The 26,888-nt window shown below is 34.7% G+C and overlaps 1 protein-coding gene across 1 annotated transcript; it reads right to left on the bottom strand.

Moving 5' to 3' along the window:
- Nucleotides 1-1,113: 1,113 nt before the first annotated feature.
- LOC100367155 (ER membrane protein complex subunit 1-like) lies at nt 1,114-26,457 on the bottom strand. Its single transcript, XM_085490579.1, has 23 exons — nt 26,341-26,457; nt 24,160-24,350; nt 22,526-22,637; nt 21,248-21,364; nt 18,133-18,259; nt 17,106-17,255; nt 16,240-16,392; nt 15,504-15,575; nt 15,211-15,309; nt 14,188-14,284; nt 13,443-13,559; nt 12,208-12,263; nt 11,660-11,848; nt 11,389-11,547; nt 10,809-10,979; nt 9,949-10,156; nt 9,370-9,480; nt 8,892-9,004; nt 8,289-8,368; nt 8,053-8,183; nt 5,703-5,860; nt 4,320-4,395; nt 1,114-3,530 (listed from the first exon to the last, which is right to left on the bottom strand). Exons 1-23 carry the CDS (start codon nt 26,445-26,447, stop codon nt 3,370-3,372), a joined length of 2,955 nt encoding a protein of 984 aa, XP_085346705.1. The 5' UTR covers nt 26,448-26,457; the 3' UTR covers nt 1,114-3,369.
- Between the last annotated feature and the right edge of the window lie 431 nt (nt 26,458-26,888).

The raw sequence follows: 26,888 nt of genomic DNA, 5'->3' as shown, positions 1-26,888 counted from the left end.
TTCGTTCTGTAAATCATAGTTATATATGGATTTCTTGTATTATTTATATTCAGTTATGCGAGGCATCAACTTTTGGTGACAATTATGGCCCGAGCCAAATTCGTCAAAAATCCCCTTCTTGAAACTAATTTTCAAGGAATGTCAAAAAGAGACCCCATTTCAGAAGTAGTTTAACCCCTCGCATACATGTCGGGGCGTTTTTACGAGGGACTCCCAGTGCAAATAGAAACCAAATATATAACCATATAAATCAAAAATCACATTTCCTGTATACCGAATCATTGAAATATTACCTATAATGATATTGACTACCGAAACACTCCTGTAATTGACGTAAGTGCGTGAACAGGCGCTTGTCCATTTTTCCCCCATTTGAAGTGCGCCCTCAATGATTCAACTGAGTTCACCTTTCGATCTTTATGTGCGAAAGTTTTATTCAAAAATGTGTAATCATAGAGCTCTAAAACTTATACAGTCTATGATGTAATCAACTGAAATTCAAAATAGCTTAAAATTACGATTGAATCGTGTGGACGATAGTTCATGAAGCAATTCGGAAATAAATGGAGGGAATGACAAGCACAAAGGCAAACTTGGGCAATATGCTATACACTTATTTCTTTTACAAGGGCATTTCCTGCATAGTAAACACAAGGCTTACTGATGCTGCTCTCCCTCATACTTATTTCGGCTGTCTGTGGATTCTTTCATTCGGTTTTGTGTTAACTCTTGTTGGCACCAGTGATTTACTCGGTTCATGGTCTATTAGGCAATGCAGATCATCTTTAAACACATTTAAACATAAAACATCACAAAATATGTTGTATTTGTTCCATTTACCACATCTGCATTTTTCTTTTATGTCCAAGAAGCTTTCAGGGCAATGTGTACAACATACACACATGTACAAGGAAATGACAGGCGTGTCAAAGTTCAAAATAAGTTGTGACTTAATTGTTCATATTAATAGTGTGTTAAATAGCAGCTCATGTCCCTGCATCTGTAGTCATTTTTGTACACATCTATTGCAGATAAGCAATTAACACTTCACCTATTAAACCTCCCAGGTATGCAAACACAGGCAATGCACCACATGAACAAATACAAATCACATTCTGGGAAAACTTATTTCAAAGAAATTTAATCAGTTTCTTTTAGAAAGTAACATTGATACATAAAAAAAATATTGCACCTCAACATTTTACCTGATTTACAAACTTGAAACAAAGTTTATAAACTTCAGAATGACAATTTTAGGTTAAAGTATAAATTCAAATTTTATGCAAATATGACACATGTTGTATACGTCACATGCACATGACGTATCAAACAGGATTCCTGCAGCAATAAGGGCCTATATAAGGCTTTTAAATACAATGAACAACCAATTTAAGACTTGATAACTGCCGATGAGGGCGATTTATTATAATGAGAATACAAGCCAAATAAAGGATAAGAGCTTCATTTGGTCAAGTCGACAGTAGATAGCATCTCCATCCCTAAATTGTCCTCAAATTATTCAAGTACGTTGAGTGAAGTTTGGTGCGATAAAACTATACTTCAACATATATTGCTACAGATATGAACACCTGCCAGCAAGACTGAATACAGAATTCAGAAATGACGCATTTTCAACAAAAATAATTGTGAGTTGGACTGCATGCCTACTGTTTACTAAAAGAAAAATATATTCATAATAATAATATTCATCTTAACCTTTTCACTACCAGTTCCTCTTTTTATCCCAAATTCGCAAAATGGACCAGTTTATATTCTGCACTTTCCTTCAGAAAATTGGGACAAAAACAGCCAATTTTTTTTTTTAAAGGAAAAACAGAAAATTTACTCAAATCTAGTGTTTCCGGAAATATTGAAATATAAAAAAAAAGTGGGCGAGAAAGTCTGGTGGTGAAAGGTTAAGATTCTCAAATGCACAGAGAAAATTTTCAAAAATATCAGGTAAAAAAGCTTTAGTGTAATTAGCACATGATCCCTGACTGGCCAGGTTGTGAAATAAGGATAGGCAGTCGAATAGGGCAGGCAGTATGAAGTCACTACAAACTAACGTCTGAGTTTATTAATAGAAATCAACGAGTCAATAAATACATGAATTTTATAATAAGACATAATTACATCATAAATGCGAATTTAAAGAGATGACTAAAATTTCTCTGACCCCCCCCACCCCCACCCCCGGGGGATATCACAAAATAAGAATTACCTTTCCTATGACAGTTCTAATCCATAAGAAAATAAAATATACAATCAAAAATTACTCTCAGAAATACATCAACATGATTATCGTACAAAGAAAAAGATACTTTGCATATACATTTATTTGGACAGCACAAATCAGAATTGTCATGGTTATTTACATTAGTTTTCATGTTAATATCCTCTCCCCTTTCCATTTTTTTCATCAGTATATTAAGATTTAGTAATGTGATACTGTTATTTAATAATTAAAATGATAAATTTCTGTAATATTCTCAGCAGTTTTTTTATTTCAGGCCGAGATTTTTCTACGAGTGAATAGACTTCATTATGCAGAAAGCTCTGTGCATGAGGGACTGAATCGAGCACTGGGTCTCTGATGGTACCAGTTTGATACCTCTGCCATGGGTACATGTACATGAATGGCCGACAAAGCTACCCTGAAAATGTGGACTAAATCTGAAATTGATGTCCATGTTTAAGAACATAGCTGCTCACAATGTAATAACTTTCATCAAAGAATTGTTTCTTCTTCCTTGTGCAAGCAAGCAAGCAACAATGGATGTTACATATGTACACGTATTATTCCTTTGGGGTAAAAGATAGAACACTTTTTGATGGCTACACTCTGCATTTTAAATTTGAAAGAGTATACGATTTTGTGGAACCTTTCTCCTTCCAACTAAAATTTCAATATTACTGCATATGTATCAGGTAACACCAGAGGGTTAACTAATCAGAATATGCTTTTAAAGGACGCAATGACGATCAATGGATACATCCATCATCAGGGTGCAATCGATTCTTACACTTGTGATTAGTTTGATATCATTATTTTATGAAATGACAAAAATACAAGTTAGAAATCACGAAAATAACAGAAACTATTTTATCCGAATATTGTTGCATGAAGTTAGCTAAAAAAAAAAGGCTAATTTTTTGAGGGTGTTTGAATATGTTAATAACTCCACTCTGATCGCTGCTATCTGCCTACCATCTTTAATCATATCAATCACGTTCACTAGAGTACTGATCAAGAATGTAATTAAGCGAAATGAAATGCACAATCACATCCATGATTGGACAAAAAACAAACGAACTCCAGATGTTACACAGCTTTGTCAGTCCCAAACACTAGAGGGCATAGTTCAAATATTATCTCCAGGCTTTCTTCAACGTTTTCATCGACGCCAGCTTCTGCGTTATAACGGACGCTGCCAGCAGACCAATCACAACAGTGATGATTAAGTAGTAGTCAAAATCATCTTTCAAAACATCAAACATTTTGGAAGGGAATACCCTCGTGTAAAATAAATCTGTTGATAAGTATGAAAGTAAATAATCAAGTTAGATTTTGATTTTCTTATAGTGCTATAGCCGGATTATGCATAAACATACAACGTGTTTTACACGTGTTACATATGTCACTATGGGTTACATATAAAGTACTTTAAATACGGTGATCACGATTTTTTTCCCGAACAATGGTTCACATAACGTATGGTGCATCCTGTCACAAAAACCATATTCAATATGCGATCATTTTCTTTATCATAATCGTAATTTAATGCACTATCACGTTGACAATCAGACCTGGACAAACACCAAGGTTACCCCAAGGTGCATCAAATAGTGAATTCATAGTGAATTTCTGTTTTGGTATGACCATTGAGTTTGTGGTACACCCAGGAAAGGGGTCACCCCGTATTTGGTGTTCAGTCTCAGAATCACTGATCATTAGTTCAGTGCAACAACTACCATTGGTGAAGGTTCAACCACCTCCAGTTGATGCAGGGCATCACCATCATCAATATGTCATTACACGAATGATTTTGTATATTGTAAACAGCTTTAATTCTAATTTAGGTAGTCACAGAAAACTACAACATTTCACCAAAGATGTTTTTTTAGAAAGAAACTGCTTTTGTGAAATTAAACTGCTTTTGTGAAATTCAATACTCCAAAATGAGTTTCATCACAAACCTTTGTAGGAGGACAGATTTGAATGTATACAGTCTATCCTGGCAATGAGGACATCTATATATAGATCAAATATATTTTAAGATTCAAATCACAAACTCAGAAAATATGCAATTATTACATACCCAGGCCATATACAAGTACCAATGAAGTGGATTCCAATCCAGCTGGTGCCGTCTGAACACCTCTCACCCCAAGTACCTGATAAAAGAAGAATAAATGAATATTAAATGTTGCCCTCTATGGGTAATCTGGTTACAACCTGTTGCCGCTGTTCATTTGGTGGTTGCATCCATAGGGGAGAAGCTCAGCAGAGCCACATACCATTCAGGCATACAATCAAATTGGAAACACAGCAATGGCAACTCGCATAGATAGAGAAAAGCTTGTTGCAGAAATAAAGTGGCACTAAACTCAGGAGGTTGGCATAGATCTCTCAGCTCAGTTCAGTTTATACAAGCTGAGCAATCATTAACAAAGTAGCAAAATGGTTGTCGTATCAGACTCATGATCGGTAGATCCAAGTTCAAATACTACCTCAGGCTGAACACCAAAAAGGGTCAACTCCTACTCTGGGTGAGTGTGCCACAGACACAGACACTAACAAATGCGACTTTGGGGGAACCTTGGTTAAGGTGCTTGTGTTGGACCGAGCCTGGTTGATGCCAGGATAGCGCATTAAATTGCCATTTGATAGGGAGATGGTCGCACAGCCCTGTCATGTAGTCCCAAACATGAATATAACTTCCGTTGCAAAAATGCACTGTGCACTATGTGTCAGCACTAGCACTTCAGTCTTGCAATTTGCACTTACAAAAAAGTCAGGAGAGACAACAGTGATATTCAATGATTAGAACTGTCGCCTGGCACAATAACATTTAAAAAACAAAAAAACAACATTTTCCTCAAGGTCTAACTTTTTGTCTCATAAAAATTAAAGAAAACAAAAGTGACAAATTATAAGTGTAGAATTCAAACACAATAAACATTTGAGTACACTGTCTCAACTATAAGGGGAACCATATACTTAATTTCTGTTTCCAGTTCCACATGGATCGGGTAAATGTCTCATACTTTCTAAAGTAAGTACCCACATGAATCTGAAAAATACTATGATCTCTAAAAATCTTCTCATGATCGTTATTTGGTTCAGAAAGAAAAATGTGGTATTAGTCACGGTGGCTGAAACTATTTTGATCTTACCAGAAACCTGTGTAAGCTTGGTAACCCTTTGAATCTTTTGAATGCCTGATATATTTCCAACCAAAAACCTGATATTTTAACAATAAATTTTATCCTCATTTTGGAACATACAGACAGTTTCAGATATTGCCTTTTGTTTTTAATAAAAAGGTCTGTCAATTTTTATCAACATTTCACATGCAAGGAGGAGCGGACTATACAAAATGATATTGTGGATGGTGCCCTAAGTTGACAAAGACAATTCTCATGGTTTATCTAGCAATGACAGGCATTGCAAGTTTTTTGAAGGGTTAGGTGATACTTGCAGTTTTATTGTAGTTGATGTAAGCCTCAGTGGAGATAGGTAATTCTGGTAAGTATGGAATGATGCCTTCTTCTTTGTGTAATGTTGTTGGTACAAGTGGTCTTCTTGGATCTAAGTAAGCTTTAGGAAAATGTACCACTCCACCAGATTGCAAACAAACTATGAAAAATGAAAATGTATGTTATCAAGTGAAATAATACAACATTGTAATCTTTCTAGTGTGTCCATGTGTACAGTCAAACAGTGAATGAGGACCACTGAGGAGTTTGTCTGGTTTACAGAGATGCTTGTTTTATAAAGAGCCTGTATGGAGGAAGTATGTAGATACTAGTTTGCAAAAGGCGAGAACTCCATTAGAAAGAAGAATGCCTGTTGATTAATGCCAATCACTACTTTGAATACAAAACAAGCAGCCTATCGGCTGAGATAGCTCCGCTGTTAGCAATGCACATTTCAATTAAAGAAGTGAAGACATCATTAGAAAATGAACAATATGAATAGTATCAAAGCAATCGGACTTACAGTTTTTAACAAGAAGTCGAAAATATCACTTTTTACCAAAAATTACAAAAATATTCACCAAAATAAATTAATTAGAGAATTGAAGATATCATCACAAAACGAACAAATCTGAGAGAGGTCCACATGTAGTACCTATATATGTAATATCAAAGCAATCGGACTTACAGTTTTCAACAAGAAGTCGAAAATATCACTTTTTACGAAAAATGACAAAAATATTCACCAAAATTAGAGAATTGAAGATATCATCACAAAATCAACAAATCTGAGAGAGGTCCACATGTAGTACCTATATATGTAATATCAAAGCAATGGGACTTGCGGTTTTTAACAAGAAGTCAAAAATATCACTTTTTACCAAAAATGACAAAAATATTCACCAAAATTAGAGAATTAAAGATATCATCACGAAATAAACAAATCTGAGAGAGGTCCACATGTAGTACCTATATATGTAGTATCAAAGCAATTGGACTTGCGGTTTTTAACAAGAAGTCGAAAATATCACTTTTCACCAAAAAATGACAAAAATATTCACCAAAATTAGAGAATTAAAGATATCATTACAAAATGAACAAATCAGAGAGAGGTCCACATGTAGTACCTATATATGTAATATCAAAGCAATGGGACTTGCGGTTTTTAACAAGAAGTCAAAAATATCACTTTTTACCAAAAATGACAAAAATATTCACCAAAATTAGAGAATTAAAGATATCATCACGAAATAAACAAATCTGAGAGAGGTCCACATGTAGTACCTATATATGTAGTATCAAAGCAATTGGACTTGCGGTTTTTAACAAGAAGTCGAAAATATCACTTTCACCAAAAAATGACAAAAATATTCACCAAAATTAGAGAATTAAAGATATCATTACAAAATGAACAAATCTGAGAGAGGTCCACATGTAGTACCTATATATGTAATATCAAAGCAATTGCACTTGCGGTTTTTAACAAAAAGTCGAAAATATCAGTTTTTACCAAATATGACAAAAATATTCACCAAAATTAGAGAATTGAAGATATCATCACGAAATGAACAAATCTGAGAGAGGTCCACATGTAGTACCTATATATGTAGTATCAAACAATTGGACTTGCGGTTTTTAACAAGAAGTCGAAAATATCAGTTTTTACCAAAAATGACAAAAATATTCACCAAAATTAAAGAATTAAAGATATCATTACAAAATTAACAAATCTGAGAGAGGTCCACATGTAGAACCTATAGATGTAATATCAAAGCAATTGCACTTGCGGTTTTTAACAAGAAGTCGAAAATATCAGTTTTTACCAAAAATGACAAAAATATTCATCAAAATTAGAGAATTAAAGATATCAACATGAAATGAACAAACCTAAAAGAGGTCTACCCAAGGTACATATACACCAAGTATCAAAGCATTTAGGCTTGTAGTTTTCAAGAAGAAGTCGAAAAAGTAAAACATTGACACGGACGACGACGACGACGGACAATCACTCATATGATAAGCTCCGCTCGACAAAGTCGACAGCGGAGCTAAAGATGATTCTAACGATCATCAATCAATAGTCAATATTTGGTAGAAGATACTAACTAAAGACTACGAGTTTATTGTATAATTGTATATGTTCATATGGATTTAATTTAGCGAATTACCCGAATTACATCAACGAAAATTACAACACAGTCAATAAGTAATGCTTTACAGTTACAAGAAGTCATCTTTTTCTGACTAAACACGTCGTCTGCTTTCGTAATCTTTTTTCATTCATTTCAACATTTTGTGGAGGCTTTTCAGCGGGGAAAATGAACATTCAATTTCGGCATAACGAGTACTTACATATCAACGCTTTATTTGTGATGCCTTTCTCGGTGGATGTTACACCTATATCCTGCAGTGCGTATGGCAATATGTAAGACTGTCTCATCACGATTGGGGGTTCTGGGGGATCCAATGATGAAAACACAGTACTGAAAACATAAAGACAAGTATATTGAGACCATTTCCGTTAAAAAAAAAAAAAACTGACCAGAAAAAAAATGCTTCAATAGCATGGAATGGATTATAGTGCCTACCTGTTTCTATCTTTAGTTCCTTCATATAATTCTAAAACGGTGACTTCATGGCGTCTATGTCTGCTATTCCAATATTCATACTATAAAGAAGACGTAATACAGTGAAGATAGCAATACATTCTGTAACTCTGATTGCATATTCTACAAATCACAACGGGTGATGTAATTTGTAAGTAAATCAGCAAACCAGGTACTGTGGAATACTTTATTTTCGCTGGATTAAATTTTCGCTGAAAAGGCTTTTTGGGCGTTTTGCTTGGAATTTATTTTCACTGATTTTTGATGAGTTTAATGTGAAATATAGGAAAAAAAGTATATTCGCTGGATTTTATTTTCACGGAATCATCCCTTCAGCGAAAATAACGAAAATAAATTCTAAGCGAAAATAAAGTATTCTACAGTACTTTGTTTTTGTTTTGTTATTGACATACATGTATATAAAAAAAATCTACGGAAAAGTAGGTGGGTAGCACGAACATTTGAGGTCAGATCTCTCACAACTAAAACCCCTTTGTTGGATACAGTGAAGCCACTGGTAGCCTGCATTTGTAACTACCGGTATGTGCCATCTGACATGATGTTATTATTTGAATATTACCCTACCACAATCCAGTTTTCTGACTGCACCATATGAACGGGACCAGTAGATTTCTTGTGATTAGCTGTGAAGACTAAACTTCCCGTAACAGTATCCACTAAATACATATTCAAGAATTCTGTTGACAAATAAAATAAATATCTTACATGAGTAAAGGTAGAAGCCTGTTGCAGGGATTGCAACTGGCAGTTAGAAATCACACTACTATAGACCAATGTGGTAATATCATAGTATCTGTACCTCAGTACATCATTTTTGTTGAAAGAATCAATATGCATTGAAAAAAACAGTTTCTCAGAGTGGTATAATGCCAGGTACTTTTTTCTAATTCATAAATTTGCATAATTTAACAAGAAGAAATAGTTTATTTTTAAAAGCCTATTTTCTCCATGTTTAATACATAGCAGAAAAAAGTACACATCAGGTTTTCCATCATGTAAATACAAGGCACAGCATCGTACATAAAAGTCTTTTAATACTTACGCTTGCCTGCTGTGTCAATGCCTTCAGCAGCAATAGCTACAAGGTTAGGATTTAAATATCGATAAAGTACACTTCTATCACCAAGTACTCTACCTTGTGAGTGGACATGCTCTGAAATAAAATGAATGTTACATATTTACCTATAGACATAGCATGGACAAATCCAGTCACCTTTTGGGTTCGTCCTCACATTTGTGGGGTGTGTTTATGGTAATTATTTTATGGTAAGTATCCTGCTGCCATATTTTCATCTTAAATTAAAGAATTGAAACACTCTTGCATCATGTCATATTCATATAATATTTGATATAAATCGTATTTCATGTGCACAAAGGGATGTAATATACATCTTTTGTGAAATGAAATATGCGTACTACGTGTTGACGGTGGTCTGTCAGGTATACGATGTTGATCCCTAAATCAACCAGCCAATCATTGCTGACTGACGCATTTTTTTTCTCAATTAATTTCGGTTATTTGCAGAGGGTGTCTGCAGGCAATGTGGTAATATCACATTTCCTGTCTTTTTACAGCATATATCCTTCTAGACAATGAAATGAATAAAAATTAAAAACCAACCTGTTGGTCTCTTAGCTGCTATGCTAATGATTCTTTGATCATCAGGAAGTTGTACATTCCAAACCATTTCACTGTGCAAGTGTTCATTGCCAACATCTACCAGGGCATATCCAGCTAGACTCCCATCTGAAGCATTTGCAGTAAACAGAAACAGGGATGACAGTTTTTCTTGTAGAAGAGATTTTGCTTCTGCTGGAATCACATGTATCTATGTAATATACAATATAAATCAAAGAAGTAAGATGTCAGTTTCTCTGAACTAGCACAAATACTATGGATCAGATAATAAGTTACATGAAAAGTGATAAGGGTATGCAAGCACTGAAAATTCCACTAATAGTGAGAAAATTGCCTGAAATTATAGGTAAATGCAAGTACAGTACAATGTACCATTAAAAACCTTATTATTAACCACATCCACACAGTGTTCAGTTAGTAATCAGATTCTGAACAGTTCCAATTCACAAAGAGTAACTGCTGATAGTATTCAAATTTGCTAATTGATGACAAGTATCAGTACATGTATTGATATATTTTTTGACATGTCTGAAAATCTATTGTACAAACAAATCTATTGTAAAATGCTCCCAGTGCAACCAGTGTCAATACAAGCACCTGTAAACCTTAATCAGATTCCCTGAAATTTACATTCATGAAAAAATGAATGAATGAATTTTGGTTTTAACTTCCCAGGGTAGGGGTCAATCCCATTTTTGGTGTTCAACCCCCGGTAGGATTTGAACTCAAGCTAACCAATTGTCAGACCAGCCCAACTTTTGAACAGGGTCAATTTTAACATACAAACACGATCTGACAAATCCATTATACTGGTATATATTGAAAAGTTTTTTGAGAATTACCTTATATTCTGTGTCCATCAGAATCATAATCTTAAGAAATTCCTGGTCCATCAAAGGAAGCAATGTGACTTGTTGTAACTGATAGTTAAGTACTTTTCCCAATGGATTCTTGACATCACTTGGTTTACCAGTAATTGGGTTGAATGAATACATCAATGTCTGGCCAGAAATCTGAGATGAAAACATAGATGGTTATCATGAAGTAGAAACACAGCACTATGAATTACTTTAAGCAATGAGAAATAACACAAAGGATGTATATAGATGTACACATATTACCAATACAACACAAATCCTTTAAACAATTGCTGTGTACCTTGTCTCTGCAAACAATTGTTGTTGTGTCCAAATCAGAGAAGCCTTCTTCTCCTAGAATGCATGCAATTTGCTTATCCCCGACTCCAAATCCTCAAAATTCCTATTTGAATCACTCCACATCCTCATTTATCTTTCCTTGTCGTGTGCTCCTAAAGAGAGTTTTGAATATCTTCTTCAAATTTCTGGGCTCATTTTTTCGTTGACATATTCTTTGACTATATTTGTGTAGCTACATGTAGAAGTTCCCCTGATTGCTACGTACCTTGTCTCTGCCAACAATTGCTGCTTGTGGTGGGTGAGGAAAGTGAGCAGTGGTTCTCTGTATAAACAGTGGCAATGTTTTGCTCCTTTCAAAATACTGCAAATTCGGAATAAACTGCCTCCATATAATCGACCCATCTTCACTGTCCAAACCATATAGCTACAGAAACGTTTAGAAAAATACTAAAAATACAAGCAAGGTGTCACAGTAAAACACAATACACTTGTAGGTATCAAACCAGTAAATGACGGTTTCTATTCCAAAGACATACCTTTCCAGACTCACAGACAGCGATTATCATTTTATGCAAATTAAACTGATCTCTTCTTAGATATTCGTCATCATCATCATCATCATCGTCATTTGCATTGTTAGTTCTATCTGGTTTAGAGTCTTCTGCAGTTAGATGTTCATGGTGATGTCCATGTCGCATTCTTCTTTTCAAGGACATGATGTAGGTCTGCAATAAAATAACGATCAGTCATTAGGAAAACTTCAGCATTTACCCATTTTTTACAATTATTAGTTCATAAAATAAATGTTATCGGGACTCAACATTAGCAGTAGCATAAGGCATACACATAACACCAATTCTGGCCCTTGGACTTCCATTTTTCAAATGCAGTAGTTTCCTCCTTGAAATTTATGACAAATATTTCACTTTTTCATGGAAAAAACTATAAAGTTGAATTTTTATTACAACTTTTAGCAAGGCTTTCATAATGGCAGGTTCACTCTTTATACATCAGCTATTTTATGTATAAGTTGACACAATGAGAATTTAAAACACAATTTAATTTAGGTATGTATCTGTATTACCTGTATCTGAGCAAACTGAGTTGTCAATCTTCTTAAAAACATGCTTATGACATCATCTGGAAACAGATAAAAGGACCTTCAATTATCACCGATCTATTATATTTGGGTTGCATGTTTTGTAAAACTGTACACTGTATGGCTCAATTGGTCATTAATTTTTTCATTCGCACTGCACCACAGTAGGGTTGTGCATTTACTGTAAAATACTTTATATTTGCTTGGAATTTATTTTCACTAAAGCGATTATACTTTAAAAATAAACATCCAGCAAATATACCTTTTTTTCTATGTTTTACATTCAACTCAAAATTAATTCCAAAAAAATCACGAAAAGTCTTTTCAGCGAAAATTAATTCAAGCTACAATAAAGTACTAGTATTTTATAGTATTGCATTTTCGTTGCCTATTGATTTATTCCGGTCATGTGTTTATTGCTTTTCCATCACACATTTTAGCCAATGCAAGGTACATACATGTAGTATCATTGATACAGGCAACTTGTGCTGTCAGACTGTTTTGAGAATATTTAATAAAATGCATAAGGCAGAGAGACGCTAATTGACAAAATTCTCAGTCATTGACAATAATGATGAACTGGTTGATCCCACTAGATATTCCAAAGAATTGTGCCATAACATAAACATATGGTATAGTAACACAGGAATGAACCAAGTTATTATACTGTGTGTGAGATTTAATAGTGCTAGAAAGCGATGCACAACCCAAGTCAAAGTTTCACCATCAACTCAATAGAAGATAGCCCACAGGGTTCACTACTCCAAAATTTGGCTGTTTTTTAAAAAATTCAGAATTTTGGGTTTCTCACACTCTATTACTGTGATACCAATCAACAGTATTGAAATATACTGTAAAATACTTTATTTTAGCAGGAATTAATTTTCGCTGAAAAGACTTTTTGGGTTGAAGTTGAATGTAAAATATCGGAAAAAAGGTATATTTGCTGCATTTTATTTTCACTGAATCATTTCTTCAGTGAAAATAGCAAAAATGTATTGCAAGCAAAAATAAAGTATTTTACAATAGCTCACTGTTTTACAGAATAGTAATATTGCTAGTTGAAATGGAACAGTTTGTAATAGTAAGATGGTATTAATATTACTATTTTGTTAGCAAAACAGTGAACTACACAATACTGCTGATTGGGTTGTTTTTCCATTAACAGTAAAATCCTATATTTCTACATTTTTGGAATTTTTGGAATTTTTATTAATTACCTCCTTGATGACCAAATTCATCTTCAAATTTTGCCTCTGTATCTGTCACTGGAAGGTCAACCATCTCAACTGATAGAATTCTTGATAGAGCTTCTTCTCTGCTCCAAACAATCTTACCTGAGAGTGTTAGTAAGAAATGATGATGCAGTCAGTGGAGAAGAACTGTGGACACTAAAAGCTAATATTTTCAGTGGCAGTGTACATACCATTGTTAAAGTATATTGTAGGGAACTCTGATGGAACTCAGTGGGAACTCTTAGCTACTCGAATTGTTTGTTGTCAGCTTATAGGCAACTACATAGCCCCAATCAGATACACTTGTATATATTAGTGATTTGCAATGGTTATTGTAACCACAATGTTCAAAATCACAGCCACAGAAGTTAGTATGGTTGTTGCTATGGCAATTGCAATTGTTATCAACCTGTCACAAACCATACCAAGTATCAAAGTAATTGAGTCAGTATTGAAGTTGAAAATAGCATTTTTTACTAAAAATAACAAAATCATTTGCTAAAAATAGAGAATAAGATATCATTACAAAATGAATAAATCTGACAGTGGTCCACTCAAGGTACTTGCATACAAAGTATCAAAGCAACTGAGCTGGCAGTTTTCAAGAAGATATCACCATGAAATGAACAAATCTGACATGCAATATGGATTTGTTTCAAAATGGGTGTGACTCACCATAGTTATCACATTTAATCTAAGTTGTCATCAAGATAGATGGGTAATTGCTTACCTGGCTGCTGTATCAATGACAGAGAGTAGTCTTGTGTCTGCAATAGAATTCTATATCCAAACTGAGATTCTTTTTTACTGAACAAAAATTCTTTCATCTAATGGAACAAAAAAAATGATAAAAATAACAAGATGTACTTGACTTGTCTATGATTGCGAGAATACAAATAACAAATTATTAATATGTGCTGTGCTATGGTGTGGTGTGGTGTGGGCAGGCCTTACAAGTGATCACTGAGCACATGTATGTGTACATGTGCCAATTGTTACATACTGTGGAATATTTTTTGGATATTTTGTATGGAATTTATTTTCCCTGATTTTTGAAGTTCAATGTAAAATATAGGTAAAAAGGTATATTCGCTGGATTTAATTTTCACTGAATTATTCCTTCAGCGAAAATTGGGAAAATTAATTTCAAGCAAAAATAAAGTATTTTAGAGTACCGATAGTACAATTTGATTTGGTAATGAATATTCACAAAAATGTAATGTGACGATGTCACCCCAGGGTGTTACCTATCTGATGTATAGAGGTTTGTGCCAACTATGAATATAAACTTAATTTTCAATATATAGTTTAATTTCATTGCTAGGAAATTTCATCATTTGTTTTTATTGCATTTATGAAGAAAACAAAATGCAAAAGTTGGTGACACTCTGTATCACAGGACCCTAAACAATTTACACTACAAAATGTTCACAATTTTCAAAGATGCATGAAATTCGCAAATATTTGTTTTCTCATGAAATTTAAATGGTTTACAGTAGTGATTTAGCAGACTATTCTTCCATATGCATAATAGTCCAGACTATAACAGGGTATAACTGCTGAAGGATTGAACCCTGCTCATGGATATTTCAACCATTTATAAGTTTTAGGAGATTCACAACAGCTGCTTACAATCTTCATATGCATAAAATTATAATTGTGGTTTCCAATAGATCTAATGATAGAGAGTGGTATAATAGAAAATTGCAAATCATTTAATGTTATGTATTGGTATACAACTTTAATTAAATACCTGTGTGGGGGAGCCGTTATGTAGCGGTAAAGCAACCAACTGTTTAGTGTCTTTGATCTTTACTCCAGTTTTAGCATCAAAACAGCTGATTACATACACCTACAATTTGTAAAAAAAAAAACAGATTTTTAGTAAAATATCTGGGAAACAAGATTTCAATTTTGAGAAGCGATGCATTTTTTCAGTTGGCCTAACACTGAGGTTTTTTTTGTTTCAATTGCTGTGGTTCCTCATTTCAGGCAGATTGTTTGATGTCGGTTATTCCCTGTACTGAATGCTGTCTAAGTACTTACCAACTGTGTTTTGGGTTCCAATGTCAGGATAACTTCCTGTGATCCAAATGTAGCAGCTCCAGTTAAAATAACCTACAAAAACATAATATTTACTGTTATATTTTGCATCACTTCACAAACAGTGTTGAGGATAGATACACATCATAGGAAATTTTGGCAAATATTTTTTATTTATTATTGCCTGTTTGATAACAGAAAAAAAAAATCATTTATCCTGTGATTTTGTGTGAAGTCATAGCATACATGTATCTTACAAAGATGCCAGTCACAATGTGCGGTGGTCAGTATTGTAAACAATTTTTTGTGTGAAACCAGAGTGCAGAAAAAAAAAACAAGGCATCAAATAACAGAACAGGACAATTAACAGAATGCATTGCCTTGTTTAAACATCCCATGAAAAAACAAAGTTACTGCTAATTCAAATAATTTTTTCAGGAAAGGGATTGTTGGTTACCTGTCACCCAAATATTAGCAAGTATTCCGTCAATTTGAAGGGTGATGTTCAAAAGCAGTGAACTTTTTTTTCATCGTAGCTCAATGAATCATGGCAGTGAAAATACAGAATGATCACATGTCTGTTAATTCACACAGAATTGTATATTCAACACTACACACCAAGGAAACTTTAAATAATATATTCTGACCAGTTTCTCAGGTAATTCCATGAAAAATATCACCAATTTTGTATTTTAAGTCCTATGCCAAAATAACAAGCATCTAAATATCGGTAACTCACTTTCGGCAAGTCTAGCACCACCTTAATACTGTTACCCTCCTGTCTCATCAAAGCTGTATGAGTTGGTGTGAGATGTAGCGTGAACTCTGCCCGCACTGGGTTAAGTGCTGTTAGTTTCGGAGTTTCAGTTTCAGCTTCTGGTAATCCTAATGCCTGTAAGAATAAGCGCAAGCATCAATGAGCATTTCAATGTTCATAAGTAGAGTGTTATATAGTCAGGGATTGGGGAGAGGGGCATTGATAATAAAAACACAGCAAACGGGAAACGCAAGTCATTCGTAACTGATGATGAATCACATTGTTGTACACTTTCTTACATTCATGTACATTTCATTTCCACTTCATATGTAGAACGTTTTATGTTCCCTGACACTTATGCTTGTTTCTAGCCTGTGTTGTTGTTTTTTTATTTTTTTTGCAATTTTGAAATACACTTTACAATATCAACTTTTACACACACACACCCCAATCGAACAACTTATGATACAGTTTTTATGATCAGTGCCCCCCTCAAATCATTTTTCAGTGGCTGAATTAAAAAACAGATTTTACCATATGCTTAAATTACTGTATTTGGGGTACTCGTATATAACAAATATGGATGATAATATGCAACAGAAAAATGTGGTACTCAATACATTCTGACGAAAAAAAAGAGCTATTTCACAAAGTACTCTGACTGGATGAGTTACCGGTAACATCATGTACAATTAACATACACAAATATGGTTGCCATCTTTCCTTTCATACACCTGCCACCTGATTGACCTCATCACTCGCCATCTATCAAGGAAATTACATATCTATCAAGGAAATTACATATCACGAATATAGTTTAATAATCCATTTTTACGTATTCAACTTACTATGACAGGACTACTGATGAAAGAAGCTCCTTCTTTCAACACAACTGAATGCAGTGAGTTTGTTAAAGACTCCACGCATACTAGATTACTGTTACCAACCACTATACAGGACACACCTGTCACCGATGCCCAGGCAGCTGGCAAGGAACGCTAAAAACAAACAAAGAACATTACACAATTTATATTGTTTTATTATTGACCAATCCGTTTATTTTATGGTTTATTTTCAGCCAATCAAATGGCTTATAGTATTAACACAAAATCATCTTGACTGGCCAAGTCCATTGGGACCTCAGAGACAGACACGCCAATATTCCAGTAAGTAAAGTAAGTCAAGTTTTGTACCTAGAATGGACACTAACAAAATCTTCAATCAATTTTTGTATCTGTATCAAAATTTAAAAAGATGACTTCCCTGCAGTTATGATAGAATCCAATTAGATTCTGCACTTTGACTACTGTATTTCAGCTGGAATTAATTTTCGCTGAAAAGACTTTCTGGGTGTTTTGTATAGAATTTATTTTCACTGATTTTTGATGAGTTGAAGGTAAAATTTAGGAAAAAAGGTATATTCGCTGGATTTTATTTTCACTAAATCAATTCTTCAGCGAAAATAGTGAAAATTAATTCCCAGCGAAAATAAAGTATTCTACAGTATCAAATTTCCTCTATTAAAGTGCATCACCAGTAAACAATACAGCACAATACCAACAAAATTCACATTGCTATCCTTCATGAGTGGTAAATTAACTGTAAACTTCAGGATGAATTTAATAAATTTAAATAAAAATTACATGTATATCGGAACTGTCTGCTATTTCTTGTTTTCTTAGATTAAACAATAATTTTCACACTAAAAGAATTGGCATGATTTTGGTTTCATGATCACTCAACCAACTTTGTGAAAGTGTTATTTTTGTTTTTAATTTTTGGAAACGAATAATACCCCTGACAGAAGCCAGTCTAAGCAGGAAATTTTCTCTAGTAGACAATGTTGAAAATGTTTAGTTAATGGTTTTGTATTACCTGTGGATTCGGCTCCCCATCATTATTGAGCTGATAACTGACAATACTAATGTGAGAGTTCTCCACCAATCCAATAACATAGATGACATCACCACCACAATGTATCCACTGATAATTCACAGATTCACTACAAAGATAAAAGCAAGACACTGTGGGTACACATTTCATGGCGTCTAATATAAATTTGTTAACCAAGAAGGGCAGGATTATCAAGACATTGCTTGTATGTGAAAGTAACTTGGTTGATTTACAAGTGACCTTCAGTTTCTTTCTCTGCTCTTGAATTTGACTGGATGTTCAAGGAAATCTTGCAATATGCAAATGTATTCATTAGAAATTTAGTATACAATCAGTGACATACTATGTAGTCATAATAAGTGTTTAAAGCGAGAGCGTCCTCACCTGCGCACGTGCGGAAATTGAATCCAAAGTGACGATAACAACACACTCTAAAAACACAAAGACTCATGGGTAGACTCTTGTTTGTAAACAATGACACGCTACATGTGCAGGTGACGACTCCCTCGCTTTAACTCTTATCCTGCCAGCACCGTATACTTTCAAACTGACCTGACCAGATGGGAATTAACCCTTTAAATGTTAAAGGGGAACTAAATAGAGCCTATTTTGGTGTTTGTATTTATCAAGTTATGTATATTGATTATAAATTTGAAAAAAAAAAATAAAAAAAATAGTTATCTTCAGAGTTATGATGATTTAAATATGATAAATCATAAACCTGCGAAGGACTTCCGTTTGCGCCATCTTGCCATAAAAAAACGCCCTCATGAGGTATAAACAGGTAAGGTAACAAAGCATGATGATGAAATAGTATCTGATTAAATATAAGCAACTTAGGGAGCCATAGTTGGCTGGACTGGTGAATTGACTTCTAGTCTAGGTTGTTTCGACTTTTACGTTAATGTTATTTACAAGCATATCAACATACAAACATTATGGATGTGCGATTGATCGAGACAGGCATTCTGTTTTATTTTTTGTCTAACTGTCTAATAAATGCTGTTTCCAGTACTGCACTGTGCGGCGTGGAAATTATTCAAAGTATAGATGCTGGAGTGTGCAATCTTGAGTTCGTAGGGTGGTGGTGGAAACATTTTCGTCCATGTATTCACGGGGCTGCACTGGCAAATCATGGGACAAGTGTCACAGGAACACCAAGCAAATTGTTCACAGACTTCCGTGTAATTTGAAATAAAACTTTCATCCGAACAAGGGGCATCGTCGACGATATATTCTCATCACTCACACTGGACTGATCTGAATCGTCACAGTATACCGTACTTCCCTGATTATAAGCCCGGAGGCATGAACACGTAAAGGAAAAGTAAGGGATGAGCTTGTACTCGAGGACCAACTCAGAAAAAATGATTTTGTTTTGGGGTTAAGCACTGTAATCATCTTGCAAACAACGAAAAATTATCCAAAAAAAATATTTGTTCACCACGCCGGGCTCGGGAAAATAATACTTATTTTTGGAAAAAAATGCGTCATTGATTTGAACGATACTTACAATGAAGAAACAAACATGTTCATAAAAAACACACACATTTTATTACAATACGATTTACATACCGTCTGAATTTACGGTGAAATAATGGGTAGGGTCTGTAAGGAAACAGTGGACGAAGGCATTTATCATTATCTTCGTTTTGGTATGTTTTCGATCGTACGCAAACTCTCGACGCAAAACAATTTTCCACCATGAGGTTTTTCAGCACGATTTGACCTGGAACAACTTCCTTTGACATAACAGGTCATCTCTTTCATTAACCAATCAAAAGGATGTGTCGTAATGATGAAATTTTCCGATTATTGACGATGATTTTTTAGTGCAATGCGGAAGTGAATTACCGCAATGTTAAAATGCGATCTGTAGCATTGATTGCAACGAAAAAACGATGATTTTTTTCCCTAAAAACTGGCGATTCGCAATTTCCGAAATATAAACGACGGTTAATAGTAAACTGAGTGTGGAGGAAGAATTTAAACACCTTTCTCGGTCGCCAACATGTCTCATCGTTCAAACCCTAGGTTTTTCATGATAGTCTCAAAGTAAACCATGCCCAATAACCAGGTACACGCCTCGACGATCACATTTTTGGCTTTTCGAAGGCTACTACTCAAAGAAATATGGATTACTCCAGAATTGCAACATCGATGTTCATCCTGAGTAAATGACAGAATAGAAACGATGCGAATCACGTTGTGTACGTTCGCCATGCACTCTGAACTTGAAATTAATGCAAGTTTTCTCATAAAACTAAAAGCATGAACCAAACTAACATGGCAATCACGATTATTATGAAATGAAACACACCTTTTACAGGCATGTTTTAAAGAATATCGTCGATGCCCAGTAAAAACACTCTGGGCTTATAATCGTGAATGCTCTCAACTCGATAAATACCAAGTAAAAACATAGGGATGGGCTTCATACTCGAGAGGGGCTTACGATCGGGGAAGTACGGTACTTTAACGCAATTGGGCTTTCACTCTCAGAATACTGTGGTTCAAACGCACAAGGCTCTAACCCAAGTTTTAAAAAGCACATTGTGCATATAAAAGTTGAGTTTATACTAATAGTACACAATGCTTGGCAGCATGAACGGCTATGTACAATGGCGTATACGAATGCGATCAGATACTAAAACGTCATAGCTTTGAAAAGTACCCGGATGTTAAATATGTTCGTTCGTTAATTATTCCCCTCCATGAATGGCCTCCATGGCAAGCACTTCAAATGCCTATCCAAGCTACAGTTATAATTAAAACAAAATTAAACCACTGCAATATTATTTCGAATACAGTTTAGAATATACACAACTATAAATTAAGGCCGCATTTAGGTTCGCTTTAAAGTAAACTTTTGTCACTATCACTTAAATAAACCCACATAATTTTTCCTTTTTTATTTTAAATAAAATGGCAAAATCATTGGGGTGTGTTAAGTAGGAAAAATGTTTTCGAAACTTTAAACCATTTTGTTGTTTTTTTAAAACCATTTTTGTTGTTTTTTAAACCATTTTTTAAAAACATTTTTGTTGTTTTTAAACCATTTTTGTTGTTTTTTTAAACCATTTTGGTCATACTTTACCTGTTGGGTAGTTCTTTACTCCAAAGAGAAGTGCCATCTTTCAAAGAATGCACATAAACATTACTAGATGTTAAAACAGCCATCATATCTTGACCTGCGAACACTGCTTGAGCATGGCTACAATATGAAGAATAACAATAAGATTATGTAACAAAAGAATTTGACCAGAAAATATTCTTACCCTTTTTCTAGTGAGTACCAGTAATAAATTCAGGAATGTTACTGTCATATTGTTCCGTACAGCAATATTACCAGCTAAGTTGCTGACTGGTTTGTTATGCTCGTCTCAAGATTGTACATGCACCAGACACACCACTGATTGTGTGCTGCCATTTCATACTGTATCAGTACAGGGTCCATTGCACCAAGAACCAAATAATTTCCATGACTTTTCCAGACCTTTTCCCAAACTTTCTTGCATTTTCCCCCAAGACATTTTAACACTTAATTCAGGCCAACATCACCAAAGCTCATCAAAGTTCTGACTGAGGATATTGTAGTTCCCTGGAGAAAACAAGCCTTTCTAAAAATGAATTAATAACTATGAAGAAATTTAACGATTTCCAGACCTTTCAAAGGATTTTCCCAACGCTATGGACCTTGCAGTACATAAATTTTGTTTTGTTAACTTGGCCAATTATTATATATAAATTTCTACAATTGAATATAATAAATTGAAAGTCAATTACATCATGATATTCTATTTATATTCAACATGACCGAGTCCCTCACTATTTGACGTCTCCTTGTTGAAGTTGGTTTGACCCAACTTGTTCTAATCATGGAAGAATCTCTAGGCGCACATAGCAAACCAGTCAGCAACTTTGCTGGCAATGTTGCTGTTTTGAACAATATGGCGGTGACAGTAAGTACATGTTTGTATCAGAAATTATACACCATTGTTATAAATATGAAGAAAAGAAAACTAGCTACTGTGAAGGAATTAATTATTCACTGGGTTTCAATTTTCGCTGAAAGGTGCAACTTTCTAATTTAATATCATATGAACATGTACAATTACAACTCATTGTCTCACTGGAAAATCTATGAATTTATATATAAATAAATATGAATTGCCAGTACAAAAATTAGTACTTTTACAGTATCCATAAAAAGCTGTTATGAGATGGTGCTGAATGAGATGTTCCATTTCAGTTTAGAGTGATTCTAATGTGAATTCACTGAAAATAGATACTGTGATTTTATACAAAAAGGCTGCAGAAATTCATCACAATTTGAACCCACAGTCCATTCTGAACCGTGAAATTTGCAATTTACCTGGGTTTTGATGTAGATTCAGTTACTGCGGCAACCTCTTCCCACACCAGGCTACCAGTACCAGCGTCCCATGAACGTAGAATTTTACCATTTCCAGAAACAGTGATAAGATCTATAATATTTGGAGAAGTAAAGTTACAGAATAAGTTTAAGCTGAATTATAAAATTATATATAATTATATATCATGGACTCAGGATAACAAGAATGAAAGAAAAAATTGCGTGCAAAATGACATGGAAAATTGGCATTTTTAAACTGGTTTTTATAGTGAGATTTCAAAATTTTGCTCGATGACATGGGATGAATAAGTGCAAAATTTATATTTGCTCTAACTTTTCTCATGGGAGTAGTTGCACATACTGTACTCGACCAGCTCAGCACCCATGCTTGGCTAAGCCCCCCCCCCCCCCATTTTTGGAATATTTCTATTTCGGTTCCACGTTCAGTGCAGCACCCATCCCCTTCACTGACTGACTGTCCAATCATAAAACTTAGTCTGTAATTATTGTTCAGCACCAGCTGAGTTTTAATGGATGCTAATTCGGACTAGCACAGTATATAGAGAACAAGCAGCCTATCGGCTGAGATAGCTCCGCTGTTAGCAATGCACATTTCAATTAAAGAACTGAAGACATCATTAGAAAATGAACAATATGAATAGTATCAAAGCAATCGGACTTACAGTTTTTAACAAGAAGTCGAAAATATCACTTTTTACCAAAAATTACAAAAATATTCACCAAAATAAATTAATTAGAGAATTGAAGATATCATCACAAAATTAACAAATCTGAGAGAGTTCCACATGTAGTACCTATATATGTAATATCAAAGCAATCGGACTTACAGTTTTCAACAAGAAGTCGAAAATATCACTTTTTACCAAAAATGGCAAAAATATTCACCAAAATTAGAGAACTGAAGATATCATCACAAAATGAACAAATCTGAGAAAGGTCTACATGTAGTATCTATATATGTAATATCAAAGCAATTGAACTATTGATTTTTAACAAGAAGTCGAAAATATCACTTTTTACCAAAAATTACAAAAATATTCACCAAAATTAGAGAATTAAAGATATCATTACAAAATGAACAAATCTGAGAGAGGTCCACATGTAGTACCTATATATGTAATATCAAAGTAATTGCACTTGCAGTTTTTAACAAAAAGTCGAAAATATCACTTTTTACCAAAAATGACAAAAATATTCACCAAAATTAGGGAATTGAAGATATCAACATGAAATGAACAAACCTAAAAGAGGTCTACCCAAGGTACATATACACCAAGTATCAAAGCATTCAGGCTTGTAGTTTTCAAGAAGAAGTCGAAAAAGTAAAACATTGACACGGACGACGACGGACAATCACTCATATGATAAGCTCCGCTCGACAAAGTCGACAGCGGAGCTAAAAAAGATGAACTTTTAACACCACACAAACATTTAACATAATTACCGGTAGCTATAAATCAGCCATAGTCATTAATTCGTACCATAGCAGGTGGTAGCAGTAGTTGGGCACTTAAATAATTATAATTTCGACTTTTGACAAAAGGTAGACCCATCCCAAGTCTCCATAATTGTTATTTCTTGAAAAATACCTAGAATTCACCTTTAATACTTACAGCTTTCATTGTGCAACATAGCATCAATTTTACCACCAGCACCACTCCTGAATACTTGTCTCCAGGCTATTTCTCCAGTTCTTGCATGCAGCGACGCCAAGACATTTGATTCAGTAGCTACAAGTACACGACGACCAGCTGATGTTTGGTCAAAAGCCATAAACTGTGTTTTGCCTACATACTGCTTTCTCCTATCAAATGAAAAAAAAACTATGTCAGTTTAGTGAAATGAATACCAACCACAACAATTAGTACTGGCATTTGAGGTAAGCCTATGTGTACGTGTGAAATCACCCACCAGGTACAAGTAAAACAATAAGTTGTAAAGCTCCCCCTTTTTTTGAATGCGGAATCGTTATGACAGAAGTGTCCAACAAGGTGGACCTCAATGTGTTTCGCCTCAGTGTTTTTTTGTTTTGTTTTTGTATTTACGTAGCCAAACTCTAGAAAAAAATAAAGAAGCAAGACCTTTTCTATTGAACACCTACAGAAGTCTTAACTTTCTTTTTATCTGTACTGTTGTTTGCTCTATTTCAATATCAGGCTGGCCTAACTTGGGAATTAAAATTAGGGCCTGTCCTCGGCACCCTTCCCAGGCTTGAATATTTAAGTCTGTGATCACACATCAAGATTAGTCAAGCCTAAAATTTGGGTAAGCCTTGGCCTGCTTTATTTTCCAATGTGAAACCACCTAATATAAGATGAGTTGTGTGTGTTTGTCCACTCCTTGGTATCTCAAAGAGTAATTTATTGACCATCATTGTAATGTAACAGTGATGGAGAGGGCGATGGCAGAATTAAATCCAAGAAAAAAAGTCATGGAAGAGATCAAACAGGGGATCAATAACACAACGAAAAACTGAACACTCTCAAGCTGGGGGCGCACATGCGCTCCCCTGAGATGTCATACCGGTATCGTCCACGTTCAAAACAATTGTTATTTATGACCAATACTGGACAAACATCTATGTCTCTTTTGTTTTGTTAGATTGAAATTGATTCAAAACGTCAAGCATCCGTGGATCTGTGGGCGACGATCTACGAAGTTATGAAAGCATTGCCATTTGGATCTCATTCAAAGATTCACAGTCAGTTCGCCCCAATGCACATTCGCCCCAGACCAGTTCGCCCCACAGTCAGTTCGCCCCACAGTCAGTTCGCCCCAAGTTTACTGGTGTTCGTTTTCGCGGTTATGCGTGCAAGGAAATGTGGTTTTGAAATATTTTAAAAATTATACTAAAGTAAAGCCACATCGAAGGACGCTGATCGCCGCGATTCACGATTGTAGCATATCGCCCGAACCCGTGCTGTGCCGTGTGCTATGATCGCAGACTCGTTTGACCTAATAGTCCGTACGACACTCTCCGACCCGATAGATTTTATAATTGGCGTTCACAGGTCAAAGCAGCCAGCAATCTTTCCGTTCAGGCTTCGATGAAAGTACGAGAATACATAACATCGAAGTTCTTAAGTGTACGATAATGTAACGATTATAAAATACATAACATCGAAGTTCTTACAATAACGAACAGGGAGCGACTATAAAATACATAACATCGAAGTTCTTAAAATAACGAACAGGTAACGACTATAAAATACATAACATCGAAGTTCTTTAAATTTACGATAATACATAACATCGAAGTTCTTATTGTAACGATTATAAAATACATAACATCGAAGTTCTTAAAATAACGAACAGGTAACGACTATAAAATACATAACATCGAAGTTCTTAAAATAACGAACAGGTAACGACTTTAAAATAGGGCAAAAAATCGCTATCACAGCGCATGGCAAAAAAGAGGCAAAGTATCGCTATCACGACGCATATGGCACGACACCGGTTCGACTCTTCGGGCGATATGCTACAATCGCGGCGACCAGCCTCCTTCGATGTGGTTTTTACTTAAGTATAATTTTTAAAATATTTCAAAACCACATTTCCTTGCACGCATAACCGCGAAAACGAACACCAGTAAACTTGGGGCGAACCGACTTTGGGGCGAACTGACTTTGGGGCGAACTGGTCTGGGGCGAATGTGCATTGGGGCGAACTGACTGACCACCCATTCAAAATGTACAAATGTACCGGTAGTCTGCGCAGAAACGCTCACATTTCATTGTATCGACAGATCTCATAGAACTGAAAACGTTATTTAAAATCGTAAATATACCTACCAGTCGAATTTTCCAGCCTGATCTGCGAACAGAGCAGTAGTTGGAATAATAAGTAAGAGAACCAGAAAATAAACGACAAACAAAGCTTGAGGCATGGTCGTCGCCATTTTCTACGAGTCTCGCATTTTTAGAACAAAGTTCGATTCAGTCATAAATTTCATTTCAAGTAATATCATCATTACAATTCATTATTATTTATTTTTTGAATATGTAATTCTAATATATATTATAACATCTTCACCACATTTATTCATGCGTAGTGTGCTTAATTACATATATTGTATAATTGTAAATTCATCAACCGTGTTCCTTTCAGACGCCACCAGCGGCAAACAATGTGCATTTTGAGCAGATAAAAACGTGATTCCGAAGGCGTCCTTTGCCAAAAATAAGGCACATTAAAACGTGATTTAGTTAAACTTCCCAACGTTTTATTTGTTTTAATTGCATTTTTCATGTTTTCTTTTCTTTATTTACAAAAAGTGGAGAAATTGTGAGTAACAAAATTCGTTTATAACAACATTTTCTAAACTCGGGTAAAATTGTTA

The sequence above is a fragment of the Saccoglossus kowalevskii genome, chromosome 15 (assembly GCF_978046115.1).
Source record: "Saccoglossus kowalevskii chromosome 15, keSacKowa6.1, whole genome shotgun sequence".
In the NCBI taxonomy this organism is placed as follows: domain Eukaryota; kingdom Metazoa; phylum Hemichordata; class Enteropneusta; family Harrimaniidae; genus Saccoglossus; species Saccoglossus kowalevskii.
The sequence above is the reverse complement of the archived record's forward strand: the minus strand, read 5'-3'. Positions and strand labels throughout refer to the sequence as shown.

Excerpts from the sequence above, each read along its gene's own strand:
- LOC100367155 (XM_085490579.1), bottom strand. The coding sequence starts at position 26,447 with ATGGCGACGACCATGCCTCAAGCTTTGTTTGTCGTTTATTTTCTGGTT. Across the intron at positions 24,351-26,340 it reads CAGGCTGGAAAATTCGACTG|GAGAAAGCAGTATGTAGGCA; the intron begins GTAGGTATATTT and ends TTCATTTGATAG. Across the intron at positions 8,184-8,288 it reads GGAACTAAAGATAGAAACAG|TACTGTGTTTTCATCATTGG; the intron begins GTAGGCACTATA and ends TTATGTTTTCAG.